This window comes from Salvia splendens, chromosome 7 (assembly GCF_004379255.2).
Source record: "Salvia splendens isolate huo1 chromosome 7, SspV2, whole genome shotgun sequence".
Lineage (NCBI taxonomy): Eukaryota > Viridiplantae > Streptophyta > Magnoliopsida > Lamiales > Lamiaceae > Salvia > Salvia splendens.
In genome coordinates this window covers 29,570,213-29,587,848 of record NC_056038.1, presented here as the reverse complement: position 1 = coordinate 29,587,848, position 17,636 = coordinate 29,570,213, and the positions used below count along the sequence as shown (strand labels likewise).

At 38.3% G+C, this 17,636-nt stretch overlaps 1 protein-coding gene across 1 annotated transcript; it reads left to right on the top strand.

The window, feature by feature from the left end:
- The first annotated feature begins 4,066 nt into the window (after window positions 1-4,066).
- Window positions 4,067-9,769, top strand: LOC121811351 (tonoplast dicarboxylate transporter-like). Its single transcript, XM_042212193.1, has 6 exons — window positions 4,067-4,653; window positions 7,938-8,415; window positions 8,498-8,541; window positions 8,647-8,742; window positions 8,886-9,396; window positions 9,504-9,769. The coding sequence occupies exons 1-6, from the start codon at window positions 4,219-4,221 to the stop codon at window positions 9,560-9,562; spliced, it is 1,623 nt and encodes a 540-aa protein (XP_042068127.1). The 5' UTR covers window positions 4,067-4,218; the 3' UTR covers window positions 9,563-9,769.
- Window positions 9,770-17,636: the final 7,867 nt, after the last annotated feature.

Sequence of the window (17,636 nt, the reverse complement as noted above, 5' to 3'; positions counted from 1 at the left end):
AAAAAATGACTGACCCAACAGTATAACTGGGCTGAAAATTTGGGCCAGTGGTCCAACCGATCGAAAAAAAATTGGGCCGATTGTCCAATCGATCATAAAAAAAGTCCAACCCCCTCCAAGATTCACCTTCAAGGGTTTGAGGGAGGGTGTTGGCAATTGAAACATAAAATGAATATAAAAATATCACACATCTTTGTACACAAAGAGAACTGGCCCAGCAGTATATCTGGGCCGAAACCGAAAAAATGACTGACCCAGCAGTATATCTGCACTTAAAAAATTTGTGCCAAGTGGTCCAACCGATCGAAAAAAATTGGGCCGATTGTCCAATCGATTAGAATCACCTTGAAGGGTTAGAATCACCTTGAAGGGTTTGAGGGAGGGTGTTGGCAATTGAAACTAAAAATATAATATATAACTGTCTCACATCGGTGTCAAGAGAAAACTGAAGGATTTGAGGGAGGGTGTTGGCAATTGAAACTAAAAATATAATATATAACTGTATCACATCGGTGTCAAGAGAAAACTGAATGATTCAAGAGAAAACTGAAGGATTTGAGGGAGGGTGTTGGCAATTGAAACTAAAAATATAAGAGAAAACTGAAGGATTTGAGGGAGGGTGTTGGCAATTGAAACTAAAAATATAATATATAACTGTCCCACATCGGTGTCAAGAGAAAACTGAAACTAGTATATAAGTCTCATGGGCCCTCCTCCTATCACCAATTGGTTTTAAAATGGAACCATGAATTTCTATCACAATCCAATACCAAATCAAGCTAGACTAATTTCGACATATATGGTCACAAATATGGTGATTCAAACATATCATTATCATCTTTAAAGTTTATTTCGTAAGGTCACTAACTACTTATGATCAAATTATTATTAAAATTTTATACCAATCTTATCACGAACTAACAGTAATATAGGCTGCATTATATAGCAATAATATTAATGGCTAAATGTCTGTATACTACAGGTCGACATGGATAGAGAGTTCAAATTATATTTTCTTCGTGCAAATTTCTTCATGAGAATATATGTAATTTAACTCACATTAAAATACTAAATAATTTTATACTCCATTCGTCCCACAATAAGAGTCACACTTTATCATTTTGGTTCATCTCACAATAAGAGACACACTTTATTTTTACCATAAATGGTAAATAGGTCCGACATTCCACTAACTCACTTTACTTACATTTTACTTATTATAAAACCAATATAAAAAAGTAGTTTCATATTCCACTAACTTTTCCAATCCACTATTTTTTACATTTCTTAAAACCCGTACCCACAATAACAGTGACTCCTATTATGAGATGGAGGGAATATATTGTCTGTGAAAATAATTTAAATCGGAAGAGTTATAAAATATTTAAGTTTTTTTTTGTAATATTTAATAATGAATGGAGTTCATCATCAACACAATGTTATTATATAAAACTTCTAAAAAAAGTTGATTCTCTAATTTATTCTTATTGTATAAACTAAATTATTAAGATTTCATCACCCTAATCTAAAACTATAATTTGACCATAGTTTTGGTTGTTTTTTCCGCTCCCTGTGTTTGTTTGGGATAAGCCTGACTGTTATAGCTTATAATGTCGTAGGAAAATAATTCACAAAACTGACTTTATAGGATGGATTTGACTTTTAAAAATATGGTTAACGTGTACACTGAATTATTGACCTTCCAATTTTAGTCACGAAAATCCAATTCGAGTTTTGAAACCTCAAATTGGATTATCCTCGATTACTGGCTATGAGAACCGATATAGCTAAACTAAGACTACCACAAACGCTAGAATTTGCCTTTCATATGCACAATGAGCCCAAACCAAGTGCTTTTTGTTCTTTTAGTTGCAACGAAACCAAGTGTTAATAAAATATTAGTACTTTTATTTTATTTAACCATACGAGAGAGGGGATTATATATGGTAAATAACCAAGGAGACACTCATATTCTATTGCTATAATCCCAAACATTTACCAATAAGCAAGTTCGAATAGTTATGCTACAATATTATGACACTTGGTGGTGCCTTTTGGAATATTTATAGGGGTGGGTCACATTTTTTTGAGGTGTCGAATATATGTATGAAATGTTTTTAACATCAAGTTGGGGCCTACTGAGAAGTGCATTATTGGATAATGTTTTGAGGAAGAAAATAAGTGTTGGTTTATAAATTATAGACGTCTCCAATCCAACAAGTAGAGGTTATATTGCTATTTCATGTCTCTTTCGTTTGCCACGTTGTATTTGGGGTCGGATCGCGCCTACCCAGTTTGCACCTGCTGGAGGCTGTCATTACAAATCAATCATCACAAAAAATTCACTCTAATTAAAATTATAATATATGATCACTAATCCTATAAGTAGTAATAATTCCATGATATTCACTTGCATAAGCGAATTAATTAAGTGATCTATCTCCTCTAACAATTACATATAATATTTGTGGGGTGGCCCTCCTTTTTTTATTTTAATTTGTACTCCTATATAAATATGATATCTACATTTAATGAATGTTAGTTTGTTAACTTTGATCAGTATGGATTTTTTAAAATATTTAAGCTTCACTGATCAAAAGTGAAAATTTTTCCAATTCTCAACTCATATGAGTGCAATATTATAATGATATAGCTCGTTAGTTATAGTTTAAATTTATAATTAAACTATACTTTCTCTGCGTTTGATGAAAGCCATTATGTGTAATAATAATTAGTTAAATCCATAAATTTGGGTCAATGCATTATAAATTAGGCAAATACCTCGACCAGCTCCAAACAGTTTGGAGAACAAAGCAATAATTCTCGTGGAGAATAAGCAATACACATGTGACATGTCTGAGTATTATTCCACTGGTTACATGGTAATTGGCGTAATTTAGAATGATTATTGCAACCAAATCAATTTTTTATTGCAACCGAAGAACAATCAATCTTTTCGAGGTGCAATAATGCTCAGTAGTTTGGTGCCTAGTCACATAGTACTATCATTTAGGAGCATTAGTAATAGCGGACGTCCACGTGGGAAGCAATGGCGACGTCCAAGCGGACGTCCGCCATTGCTGATGCTCTTAAATGATAGTACTATGTGACTAGGCACCGAACTGAGTATTATTGCACCTCGGAAAGAATTTCGTGGCGGACGTCCGCCATTGCGCATCCCAGGCACGGATACGAAATTCTGCGGGGGAATTCCGTGCGGACGTCCGCCATTGCGTTGACGCCCGCGGAATTCTGCTTTTTTCATTAAATATATTTTTTTTTCGGGAATTCCGCAGGGAATTCCGCTACTGTGCAGTGGGAATTCCGTATGACGTGGCAGGGCAGTGGGAAGTCCGTATAACGTGGCAGGAGGTGTTTGTGGGAATTCCGCTCCACTGCTAATGCTCTAAGTAAATTAATGGAGTTAGTCAAACTTAATCCCTTTTTACTTGCATTAGAATAAATGGTTAAAGTATACTTTGATTATTTTTCCATGTGAAATCGTTCTGAGTACATATGGTTCTCCATATTTACCAAATGATGTGACATTTCACATTTGTATAAAAATATGAAGCGATATTTTGCTAAAGATAAATTTAAAATTTGAATAACAATTTATGAAGATTTAATTTTTTTCTGTAATCATGGAACATATCCTTTTGAGAGTAGTACATATAATTATCATATAAGTTACAATTATTGGTCTAAATAAGAATATTACTGTTCAATTCATACCATATACTACTGTGTGTACCATATTTATTGATGTAACAGTTGTATTTTTAGTGGAGCCCTCATACCATAAGCAATCATCTCGTTGGGCTCACATGTAAAAGCAAAATTATGTTGCTATAAAAATACTATGTAATATCCTTCTCATTAGGCCTTAAAACAAGTAGTACTAGTAATTAGCTGTGTCATATTACTGTTATCGGTCTTATCTTTCTATCCAGAAATTAGTCATTATATACGACCTTCCTACTATAAAAATCAAAACAAAAGAAAAATAGAAATTGGAGACTGACAAAATACCAAAATTGTAAATATATTATATATACCGTCCCTGATGGGCGATGGCCAAATGCAACTAAAACATTTCCTCTCACAATTTAGCAACATATGCCAGTTTTTTAGTTGAAAAGAAAAAAAAATACTAATAAATCATTTATCATTTCATTGTATGCATATTTCTTCTTCTTTTCTTCTTCTCAACCAAAGATGAAGAACAACGGCGCGGTTGACGTGGATGACCCGAAAAGCCCACTTCTTCCGCTCCAAGATCCGAGTGAGAGCGGATCACGGGGTTTCGGTTCAATTATAAGATCCATTTTGACATTGAACAACTTTTTCATCCTGCTTGGTCCGTTACTCTGCGCGGTGGTATGTCTGTGCGTGAAGTTGAACGGCGGCGGCACCACCAGCCGGAACATGCTGGGGGTGCTGGCGTGGATCTTCACGTGGTGGATGACGGAGGCGGTGCCGATGCCGATAACTTCGATGGCGCCGCTCTTCCTCTTCCCCTTGTTCGGAATCTCCTCCGCCGACGACGTCGCCCATTCCTACATGGATGACGTCATCTCCCTCGTGCTTGGCAGCTTCATTCTCGCGCTTGCTGTTGAGCATTACAACATTCACAGGAGATTAGCTCTCGATGTAAGCTCTCTCAATTTAATCCATTTTTCTGTTTCAATGGAAGTGCTCAAAACTCGAAAAAGTTGAATCGATTTACCCAAATGGAATTGTTTCTGAGTGACCACCTGCTCCTGTCAATTAATTGGCTGTTTTTACTACTTGTAAAAAATGTTAGTTATATATGTTAAAAAAAAGGATTAGAGTAAATATTGTATTGGCGTTAGAAAATACAATGGGAAAAATAAAAGACTATTGCAGAAAGTAAAAGACGGAGAGAACTTTAAAGACTACATTGTGAATTACTTGAATTCTATTCTCTCTATGATTACACAACTATATATAGACTATAATTCTAGCTAAACATGGAAAATATATTCTAATTATACTAATATCCTTTTTATTTGATTTTCCATAATCTTCATTGATTTCCTTCTTTATTCTTGCCATATCTTCATCCATTGCCTTCTTGTTCTCCAATTAATTAATTTCCTTATTCCAACACTCCCCCTCAAGTTGAGTATCGAATTTTTCGACACTTAACTTGCACGATCTTTAGTTTGATAAATAGTTTATACTAGCATTTAAGAGTTATTTTTTCTTCATTGAAAGTTTAGACTCGTTTCAAGGAGCTCTTCATTCATCATTGAAAGTTTAAACTCGTTTCAAGGAGTTCTTCAATTTTTCTTCATTGAAAGTTTAGGCTCTTATCAAGGAGCTCTTCAATTTTTATTGACGGTTTTAACTCATGTCAAGGAGTCAATCTAGACAGTTTTAACTCGTGTCCGGGAGCTTGTCTAAACAGTTTTTACTCATATTTAGGAGCTATCTTAGATAGTTTTTGCTCGTATCTAGGAGCCATCTTAGATAGTTTTAACTCATATCAAGGAGTCAACTTAGATAGTTTTAGCTCGTATCTAGGAGCCATCTTAGACAGTTTTAACTCATATCAAGGAGCCATCAGACAGTTTTAGCTCGTATCTAGGAGCTAATTCTAACAGTTTTGACTCTTGTCGAGGAGCTAATTCTGACAGTTTTGACTCTTGTCGAGGAGCTAGTTCTGACAGTTTTGACTCTTGTCGAGGAGCTAATCTAGACAGTTTTTGCTCTTGTCTAGGAGCCAAAACTTTGACTCAATTTAATTTGCAGTCCAAAGCTTAATTTTGGTTTTTTTTTCGGATAACATGTCCTCCGGCAGCCAAGGTGATTGCCATCAATTGTGCATCCCCGTCACTGGATCTTCCACCTGCCATTTCTGGGTTTTCTTCTTAACTCAATTGGGAGTCCCTCCTTCTCCGATCATTCTATTGGATTTCTTCTCGTCATTCTTCACGGCAACTCCCAAGCCTCTATGTCAATCATAGATAGCGCATCATGTCAATCATAGATAGCGCATCATGTCTTCTTTCTCGGTGGCCTCTTCTCGTCCGCTTTCTCGGTGGCCTTTGTAGCCTTGCTACTGGCTTCACTATCAACGGCTCTTCTCAGCCTTTCTTCTCGTCCATAATCAGGCTTTACATTCTCGCCAGTCATTGGACTTGCATTACCAGCGAGCATACCATCACATCCTCTTTTGGCAACAGGTTCTCGACGTCTTCCCGACGACATCCCATTCCTACCAGCTCTTCATAGCAGCTGTGTGGCGACGCTATCTCTCTCCCCCTCCGCCTTTGTCCTCGGAAATTCTCTCCTTGATTCGGAGATTGAATCGTTTGGCAAGTGGCTGATATCTCCCCCTCGGCCAAACGCTTCATCCATTTTAAAGTAATTTCTCTATCTTGGCTGCCCTAGGCAGTAGCTTATTCTCTCTCGACGGGGCCAGCCATCTTCTGTCCATCTTCGGCACGGCTACCTTTGCAGCAGTGATCGATTATCATACGGTTGTGTCTGGGATTCAGCTCTTTTCCAGCAGTATTCTCTCCACTAGTGGTTCTGCTTGGAAGACGAGTCATTCGGTTGATCAATATCTCGCCCTCTCAGCCGGATAACTCGTCATCTTTTCCTTTGGTCTGATAGTCATTCTTCTGTTGTGGCCTTCTCTCCCCCTAGGCCGGATAATTTATCAACTTCTTTGTCTCCTTTTCCGGAGGCACTGCTGCAGGAAATGGAGACCTTCTCTCAGGCCATTCCGGCAATATCAAATCGGTCTTCTTTGGCCTTCACGTCCATCATCGATTTGGAAAGGAGTTGTTCGGTCGCATTCTTCCTCTCCCCCTCGGCCGGACAAACCGTGAATTCAGATTTTATCTACGGATCTAGGGCTCGCTGCCACCTCCAAATCAGTGAGTAATCGCTGAACTCCATGGAGCCTTTGCTCCGTTCCTCCGTGATTGGCTTCTTGCGCCGATCAACGCTTCTCTATCAGCCATTGCGGCCTTACTACTGGCTCCACCTCCTTCGCCACAATGCTTCCTTTCTCTCCTCCTCTGCTGGTTGTGGTTCTCGGCCTTGCCGCGCACCGTGGCAGCCAATTCCCTCAACTGGGCCTCATCCATGAAGTTGAGGCGATCGTCCCACGTCGGAAACATGCCCTCCACATTATTCTTCCGCAGCTTCTCGAGCTCCTCCTCGGCTTGCCTCTGCCGCTGGTCGAAGAAATTCGACAGCAAGTACTCCCTTACTCCGCCACTGGGGTCATTTTTCTTGGCCTTGTAGGCTTCGATGAGGCTGCGGACCTTGTCAGGATCCTCCTCCGGCCAGACTGAGGTGGAATTGGTGGTGGGGTCGTGGAAGATCATGCATGCGGGGACGTCGCAGAGCGTGGTGAGTTGGTGGAGTTTCTTGATTAGCCCTTTCTTTCGCTTCTTCATAGTAAGGATTCTTGATTTCTCCTCCTCAATCATCTCCATCTTCAGTTTGCCGCGACCCATCTCTTAGAATTTGATCGATTGTGAGAGAGGAGATTTTTTTGGGGGGTTTTTTTGGGTTTTTATATATATATATAGAGACAGTGTCGAACCGTATGATCGAACCTGCTCTGATACCATGTTAGAAAATACAATGCGGAAAATAAAAGACTATTGCAGAAAGTAAAAGACGGAGAGAACTTTAAAGACTACATTGTGAATGACTTGAATTCTATTCTCTCCATGGTTACACAACTATATATAGACTATAATTCTAGCTAAACATGGAAAATATATTCTAATTATATTAATATCTTTTTATTTGATTTTCCAATTATCTTCATTGATTTCCTTCTTTATTCTTGCCATATCTTCATCCATTGCCTTCTTGTTCTCCAATTAATTAATTTCTTTATTCCAACAATTGGATTAAATTTGTATTTATAAATGGAAATGGTGCAGATAACAATATTATTCTGCGGCGAGCCACTGAACCCTCCACTTCTGCTGCTGGGAATATGTGGGACGACAGCATTCGTGAGCATGTGGATGCACAACGTAGCGGCGGCGATGATGATGATGCCCGTGGCCACTGGAATCCTGCAGCGGTTGCCCACGGGCGAGGTTCAGTCGGAGCTGGTTTCAAAATTCTGCAAGGCGGTGGTGCTTGGCGTGATATACGCGGCGGCAGTGGGCGGGATGAGCACTCTGACAGGGACAGGTGTCAACCTCATATTGGTGGGAATGTGGAAGAGCTATTTCCCTGAAGCCGATCCCATCAGCTTCAGCACCTGGTCTTTCTTTGCTCTTCCTCTCGCCTTGCTTATTTTTGTTGCGCTTTGGGCCATCCTCTGCTTGCTCTACTGCAGAAAAGGCACCAGCCTCGCCCTCTCTGCTTACTTGGACAGGGCCCACTTGAAGAGCGAGCTCCTTCTCCTTGGTACGCTCTTGTCTTGTTAGATATGTGTTGGCCTCGTGATAGAGTGGTTGTCAAATCTTACGGTTTTTTTGATATAATGCAGGTCCAATGGCCTTTGCAGAAAAGATGGTACTTGTTCTGTTCTCGGTGAGTTGCACATATTCAAATTGCTATTGCATCTGGTGACAAAGTTTATAGTTAGAAATACATAGGAAAAAATTAACAACACTCTTTCTTGACTTGTGAATTCAGCTTTTGGTAGTATTGTGGATGACACGGAACATAACGGATGACATACCTGGCTGGGGATATCTGTTTGGCGACCGTGTGGGCGATGGAACTGCCAGTGTAAGTGTTCGCAAGTGAAACAAAAATAACTATAACAATACCAATACCAATACCAGAGAGATCTGAAATCATTATATAAGTCTAATGGACCAATTCTATACCAAAATGGAGTATATCACTGAGGAAGAAAAATGTGTGAGCAGGTGATGGTGGCGACGCTACTATTCATAATCCCAAACAAAAAACAGGCAGGTGAGAAGCTAATGGATTGGAACAAATGCAAGAAGCTGCCGTGGAGCATAGTTCTGCTTTTGGGGGCAGGGTTTGCCATTGCCGAGGGGGTCCGGACGAGCGGGCTAGCGGACGTGCTCTCGGAGATGCTGGGGTTCCTAGAGACAGCGCCGTACTGGGCCATAGCTCCCGCGGTGGGCATTGTGAGCGGCATCATCACGGAGTTCACCTCCAACAACGCGACCACCACTCTGGTGGTGCCACTGCTGATCCAGATCGCAAAGAGCATGCATCTCCACCCGCTGCTGCTCATAGTCCCCGGTGCTATCGGCGCGCAGTTCGCTTTCCTGCTGCCTACGGGGACGCCGTCGAATATCGTGGGGTTCAGCACGGGTCATATTCAGATCAGTGATATGGTGCTAGCAGGGACTCCCCTCAAAGTTGCTGGAATTCTTGCTCTTTCAATTATGATGCCTACCCTTGGTAATTCATATATATTTTTAATGTTTGACGATTATGGTATAAAATGATCTTGTTCCTTTCAGTCAATCCCAGGTATTTAACCAAGAAATTGTGTGTTACATTTGCAGGGGTGTATGTTTTTGGTACAGATGAGCCAATGCTCAACTTTTCAAGGAGTAAAATATAACAAATTCGGTCTTCAGGACCTGTGCGTTTTACCAAGTAAATTGCGTTTCATCTTCTAGTTCCAAGCATTTATGTGTCTCTTTATGCCTTGGGAAATATTATGTTTTTGAAAAATCATTGTATGTATTCTTTTTGTAATTTCTAAATTATGTCCGTTCAAAAATTAGAAAAGAAAAAAGATATAGAAAAGATACTCTCAGTTCAATTATTTTATAAGGTTTGAATATATTGCTTTGTTGTTTCTCGGACTGCGAAAATATTGAGTACCCAACACATTTTGAAACTATATAATGGATTATAACTTGTTAATATATCTACCAAATGACCCTTTATTATGATATTTGTCATATCAAGTATTGGGATGGGATCATTCAGCCAGCCAGGCTATTATATCCAAGAATTTAAGTTTACATCGAGGAATCCAGCTTTTTGTTGGAAGCGTGTAGTTTAAATGGTTGTAATTTGTAAAGGCAATGTGTTTGACCTATTTATATGACTTTTTATATGTGGAGTGTGTGCGCGATATGTACTAGGAGTACTGAGAAATTAAAGAATTAGAAATTTAAAATGAAATATTAGTAGTTTTAAAAATATATACCCCCTCCGTTTCATAGTAGTGGAGTTATTTCGCTATTATGATAAGTTCCATAGTAGTGGAATCATTTCTATTTTTAATAAAAGTCAACATATTTCTTCTCACTTACTTTACTTTCTCTTACTTTATTTTCTCTTCATCTCTCTATTTTTTTCATTTCATAATAATTTATTATTTCTTTACTTAACTCACTTAACACAATTTTCTTTAAATCGGGTGCCTAAAAGAAACGCATCCACTACCGCGGAAGGGAAGGAGTATGGTATAATATGAGAGAAAATCCAAATAAAAGAGTATTTTGCCCAATTTTCTTTTGTAGAAAAAGAAACAATTTATTTATCTTCATATCATTATGATAGTTTCAATAAAATAAATAAAAAACTTATTTTATTAAAATACTATAAATAATTATTTTATCTAAAATTTAACTGTGAATCTTTTAATAACGGTAGATATTTTCAAGAATAAAATTAATTATATATTTTTTAAAACAATATAAATGATTAAGGAAATATTATAATAGTATATTTTTCTCCTATAATTGTAAATAGGGTCAAATTAGTCATACAAGTATGTAATTAATGATGCGGCCAATTCAGATTAATTTAATCTAATCCTATTCAAATTTGAAGGCATTTTGTATATATACAATTTTTGTCAATTTATCTATATTCTACTCTCTCGTCCCAAAAAAATATATGCATTTTCCATTTTCATCCGTCCCATAAAAATATTAGCACTTTTATTTATAGAAAGTTGTCCACAACTCATTACTTATATACATCAATTTATTTATAAAATTATACCATTAGAGTCTACCATTAAACACTAATAATAATAATGTGAGTTTCAATATCCAATAACATTAATTTAAATACTTTTCTCCTTCTCTTTCTTACTTTAACAATTGTGCATTAATTTCTGTATAATTTCAAATGCACATATTTTTATATTTTTATAACACGAAGGAGTAATAATTATCTCTTTTAACGTAATAATTCGTATCCACCAGTTCCATACATAACACTACCATCACTATTACGTTACCACAATCTATTAACAAATCTATGTATTTAAGTTTATCAGATTTTGACCGCAAATTATGATAACCCTATAAATAGCATACCAAGAAGAGATCTATATTCTCACAACAAAAAATATTAAGCCACAGAGTCGATCAAATGGAGCTCAAATATCTCTCTATCTTCGTGATTTAAGTCTCATGGCGGCCTCCACCTCGGCCACCACATTTGGCGGTCGAAAAGCCTTGGCTTCCACTCCCGGCGCCGTACCAATTCCGGCCGAGTCGGGTTTTGCCAACTTAAATATAAAAGACCCTAAGGTGATACAACTTGCACATTTTGCAATTGATGAATTCAATAAAGCACAGAACACCAAGATAGCCCTCTCCTCCTAGTCAGAGGCGATACAAATAGGAAAATTTTTTGAACTTGCGATTGTCGCAGCCGAGGACAAAGATTCAAACGAGTATTTTTTTAATGTTTCTGTTGACAAGGGTGTTAACAAACTCACTTCTTTATGTTTACTTTTATTTATTTTTGTTATATGCTCTTAGTTTCATGTCTCTAGATGTTGATTTTGTAATGCTTAGTAATGTTAGTCTGTGTAAGGGCATTTAATTTATCAAGCATTTACGTTTCTCCTCCAATATGGTTGTGGAGAAAAGGATGAAGAGAAGTAATTCAAAAAACAATATCGTTAAAATTGAATTAAAATGGACTCGCACTACAAAAATTATGTAGCTCATAGATGAAATAAAATTGTGACTATCTCATCAGTGAAAACTATTATTTATATCTTTTAAAAAATCGATTACATACTTTATTAAAATTCCTTGAGAGTGAGTGTATTTGATTTGGGTAAAAAATATAAAAATTTAGTTATAATATTATATATGCATCCGTACCCATCAATTCAATTATGGGATGTGTGTGAATTTTTTAACATCATCATTCTGTATAAATAAAATCCATTTAAACACTTCAGTTTTGAAACTATATGCCTAAAACCATATTTCCATTATATTACAATTCTCTACTTTTGTATTTGTAAATTATTACTCCTACGCTGATTTTAAAAATACTAAAATCATCAATAATGAATTTGTACTCAAATCTCTAGTTGCAAAATATGTAGTATAACCAATTAGTTGGATACTTTGGCCCAACTAGCGAGTCCAATCCGATCATGGGTTCAATAGGTTAGCCTGTGAGTTCTTTTTAAATAATTAGAACATTAATGAAGTCGTTCAACGAGATTTATTTTAGAGAGCTTATAAGAGTTTTGTTTGTGAACAATTTTGGATGATTGAGCTTATAAGCTAGAAGAGACGCTTTTGAGTTAGAAAGCAAAAATAATGGTTAGAAAGAGAATGTGAAAAAGACAGTTGAAATTGGAAGTTTATATATTGAAAACAAGAAACCGTAGCTTAATTAAACGTTGTTATGCCAAGTGAATACCACACAATTGACAAAATTTGGGAGCCTAACCAACAATAACACTTGTGGTTATGCACAATCTGATAACTTACTATGGAAACCTAATCCCTGGTTCACAATGAATTTGGGAGCTTCTATTTTCTGCCAAACATCTGTCAACCATAAAATAAAAGGCAAGCACCAACAACATAGAAAACAATTTTATCTGAATTATATTTATTTATTTTAGTATTAATTTTGTTATATGCCAGTTTTTAATTATTTATAGAATTCTTAAGAACAAAAAGAATATGGAGTACATATTAATTTTCTCCATTAGTTTTGAACTTGATTGAAACTTAACATTAAAAGTTAGACTTAAAATTATCTAATGTGATAAAAATTGACCTAATTATTTCGCAACTAAGTAGAGTTGACTGATTTATAACCCTATACTATAATTGAGTAAGTCATTTTTTGAGAGTTTAAAAATGGTACAGATTTTTAAAATAAATAATGCGTGGGTAGAGCCCGCCTTATTTATTAATCTTATAGCCATCAAATTACTTATACTACTAAAAAAAGAGAAATTTTACTTTTATAATTTTAGTAATTAAACATTAATTTAAAACTCCGTATTAATTTGTTGAGGAATAAGATGTTAGTTAACCTCTCTCCAATATAAATAGAAGGTTGATCCACAGGAAATCATAATCATAAAATCATGGCATCCAAATCTGTTCACATTTTATTCGTGATTCTCTCAATTGTGGCGGTGGCGGTGCCGATGGTGGCCGCGGCATCCCTAGGCCGAGCTGGCGGTTGGAAGCCAATCGGGAATCCGAAGGCAGCGCAGGTGGTTGCGGTCGCAAATTTCGCAGTAGCGGAACATAACAAAGAGAAGAAGACATCGTTGGTGTTGGTGTCGGTGGAGAAGGGAGAGTCGCAGGTGGTTTCTGGTATCAATTACAGGCTCCTCATCTCCGCCAAGGATGGCGCCGCTGAAAAAACCTTTTCCACCGTTGTTTATTCCAGCCTGGCGGGATCCCAGTCGCTCCGTTCCTTCGACCCAATTCAAAACTAATTTCCAATTAACTCTATTTACCATTACCGAAAAAGGTGTATAATTTGTATTTTCGCATCTTTAGCGATGGATATTTTGCCTCCGCTTCATGTCTTCTAAATGTCAATGACTTATAAAACAGATAAATATAGTTCAAATTGTTTATTCATACTCCCTCCGTCTACGATTAATTAAGTCTATTTTACTTTAATTAACATAAGAAGGATATTTTTCCCTGGATCATCTCCCTACCCATCTATATATATTGCAAATGTCAAATAAAGGATATTTTTCCTGGATCATCTCCCTATCCATATATATATATTGCAAATGTCAAATATGTTGTCTCAGTTCACCAAATAAACTGTCAATTTAGTCACCACAATTGCTGAAATTGAATCCCAGACAAATAAAATTGGGTTGGCCAACCAACAAACATTACTATGAGTCGCATTTCTTGGCGGCACTGATTTTAAAAAATGTTAAGAAAAGTGGGTGAAAAAAAGTTAGTGAAATATGAGTCTCATTTGTACATATTAGTTTAAAAAGAAATATGAGTTGAATGAGTTAGTGTAATGTGAGACCCTATTACCATTTATTATAAAAGTGGACCGAGACTTATATTCACGGACGGATTAAAATGGAAAAATGGACTCATATTTGAGGACGGAGGGAGTACTTTACAGTTTCCATTGTGGAATGTTTTTGCCAAAGTAAAAAGTAAATAGAATAATGCGGATGAACTACAAATAATATCTGGCACATTCGCAGACGGGGGAGTACAGATGACCAAAAATTAAATTTTATGAAACTTATTTTTTAAGAAAATAAATTATAAGAAAAGCAAAATTTTTCAATAAATATATAGGATTATACTCATAGGGTCGTGTTAAAATATCTTAAAATGAGTGGATAAAATTAAAGTTCACGGATTTCAATAAATAATAGACAAAATATCAATAAAATGGGAGTATTATAAATATGAACACAATGAGATAAGAATTTCAACACGAGTATCCGAAAATATAACACAATTTTATTAATATTATTCTTGTATTATATTGAAATTTTTTGATGCATTTATTGATATAAAATTTGTTTATCAACGTAAACAAAAACTGAAATAGAAATTATAAAATTTCATCATCGGAACATATGCAATTGAGATCTCGTTAGAATCCTTGTTACCTTTACGTTGATATATTTTTTACGAAAAAATAATTTAAATCGAAAGAGTTACTTAAAACTGGACAAGATATGGTTAATGGCAATATCATTTCCCCATACATTATAAAATCGACAGTTATCCATCAATAGCCATACTTCAAGATGATCATATGCATACCCCGAATCATTATACAAAGAAATTGATACTTCAGTTTAAAATGTGGTGTATCCAAATACTATACGATATTAAGATTGTGTAAAGAACTCCAATGTTCCCATTAATACAAACAAACCCCCTTAAAGGAGACGGTTTCGACACCTCTTCCAAGGTGAACTTGGATTTGAAGCTTTCTGCTGTTACATCAATACAGACAATATATTTACGACATCTAAACAAATTACGTATGCTAAAACAACCTAGCAAAACTTGATCGGGTAGGGAACCTTAGAGCATCTCCAGTAAGACTGAACGTCAAATAGCCCTCACATAGCCTTCACACTGCCACATCATCAGCACTACAATTCTCCTGCCACATCAGCTTGCCACATCAACTGGACATCAAATAGCCCTCACATAGCCTTCACACTACCTAGCCACATCACTAATAACAATTATATAATTTAATTTACACTCGTATCAACATACGGAATTTAATTTACGAGACAAATACGGAAAATTCGAATAATAATATTAAAACTTAAAAAGTACATTAATTTTTAAAAAAAGTACAATAATTTAAAAAAAGTAAAAAAATTAAAAAGTACATTAATTTAAAAAAGTAAAACAAAATCACTCCTCGCCGCCGTCCTCATCTCCGTCGTCGCCCAGCGCTTCTTCACCGTCGTCGCCGCCGCCGCCTCCGTCGCCACCTACGCCGCGGCTATTCCCGCCGGTGTCCCTCCTCATCGCCTCCAATTCTTCACGCTGGCTCTGGAGCAATACACGAAGAAAATCCTTCACCTCGGGGTCCACCGCCGCTTGGAAGTCGGCTAAGGTCTTCACCATTTGAGCGTGCGTTTGTTGGCGCGCGAAGAATTTGAGCTCCTCGGTAGACCTGCCGAGGGGGGATGTCGAATGGACCCCCTGGGAACTCGGGGTGCCCCCCTTGCAACCTGTTGCGCCCGCTTTTGGCCAACCGGGCGTGGTCGGCGACCGAACGAACGAGGAGTCGGGACCTCCTGGGCCGTCTCGGGGAGGTCGGTCGAACCACCGCTGCTGCCGCTATAATCTCCGGTATAGTTCAGTTTCTGCCTCTTCGGCCAGCCAGCGTCGACGCCTGCCCAGAATTTCTCCGACTCGTTGAGCACAACGTAGCAGTTCCAGTAGGTGAACTCATAGTACTTCTTCTGCGGATCGGGGTAGGCTCTCTCTGCAATCCTCCTGCAGTCTTCCTCTGTTTGGCCACTGGTCTGCATGCGGAGGGCGTTGGCGTACAAACCCGAAAATCGAGAGACGCCAGACCTGATTCGGTCCCAGCACTTCCGGACCTCCTCCCCGGTGCACGGTCTCCCTTCAGGGCAAAATGCCCTGTAGGCTGCGGCTATCTTGGCCCACAAGTTGACGATCCTCTGGTTGTTCGAAATGAGAGGATCGTCGCAGACACTCACCCACGCCTTGGCAACCGCAACGTTCTCCGCGTCCGTCCACTTCCTCCGGCCCCGGATTTAGGCCTCCGGCTGCGACGACTCCCCGACCTTCTTGGCCTTGCCCTTCTTCTTACCCCGCCCTACTCTCTGGCTTTGAATGAGAGTTTCCGGAACCTCGTTCATATCAAAACCCAAGTCCGCTAAGGAGAAGGTCTCCGTATACTGTGCATCCGTTGGGGTCGATGTGTGTGAAGAACCGGTGGAAAAATCAAAAGTCGGCCGATAGGCGTTGTCCCCCCCGTGCGTCCCCTGCGCCGGGGGAATCATCTGCTGCGCCGGTGGAATCATTTGCTGCGCCGGTGGCTGCATCCCGGGTGCCCACCCCGGCATCATCTACATAGGGGGCTGCATGCCGGGTGCCCACCCCGGCATCATCTGCTGCCACGGGTACATGTTGTAGTACCCGGTCATCGGAGGCCAACCACCTCCCCCAGGAGCCGGGGAAGTATGGGACCCTACCCCGGGAGTCGGGGGCGTCTGAGACCCTACACCGGGAGGCGGGGGAGTCTGAGACCATCCCCCGGGAGTCACTGGAGTACCTTCGTAGTTGTTCTCCATTGCTCATTATTGATCTTGAACAGAAAGTAAGGTAGAGAGAGTACTCGTTAAAACAAGTGGTGCGAATGAAAATGACGTTCAAAGCGCGTATATATAGTGTTTTCAAAAGAAAAAAAATAAAAAATAAAATCTGACGCCGGTTTGACGCCGATCCGGGACCCACAATGGCGCCGTGAGGATCGGCGTCGGAACCGGCGTCATCGCGCGAATCGGCATGGCCACGCCGATTTTGACGCCAATTTCGCCGACGCCGGTTCCAATGGTTCGGCGTCAGAACCGGCGTCGACGAAAAATCGGCGTCGCGATTTTGACGCCGGCATTGGAGATGCTCTTATTGCCGTATGCTTAATTGAAGTTAATTTGGCCAAAACTAGTGTTTCTACCAGTTTTGCAACTGAGAGGAAATGCTTTTCACAATTGGGTGGTATTCGGTTTATAAGTTGATAAAGAACATTATCCATAAACTTTTTTTTCCAATGATTCCCAATTGATGTTACAACTGCATTAATTTCCAAATAAATAAGAGAAATTTTTTTTAACTAAGACAATAAAAGTTAATTAAATCATGATGTTAGTTAAATAAAGACCCAACTAAATTAAAAGTAAA

Coding starts and splice junctions, on each gene's coding strand:
- LOC121811351 (XM_042212193.1), top strand. CDS start 4,219: ATGAAGAACAACGGCGCGGTTGACGTGGATGACCCGAAAAGCCCACTT. Junction 8,542..8,646: donor TGGTACTTGTTCTGTTCTCG/GTGAGTTGCACA, acceptor TTGTGAATTCAG/CTTTTGGTAGTATTGTGGAT. Junction 8,743..8,885: donor TGGGCGATGGAACTGCCAGT/GTAAGTGTTCGC, acceptor ATGTGTGAGCAG/GTGATGGTGGCGACGCTACT.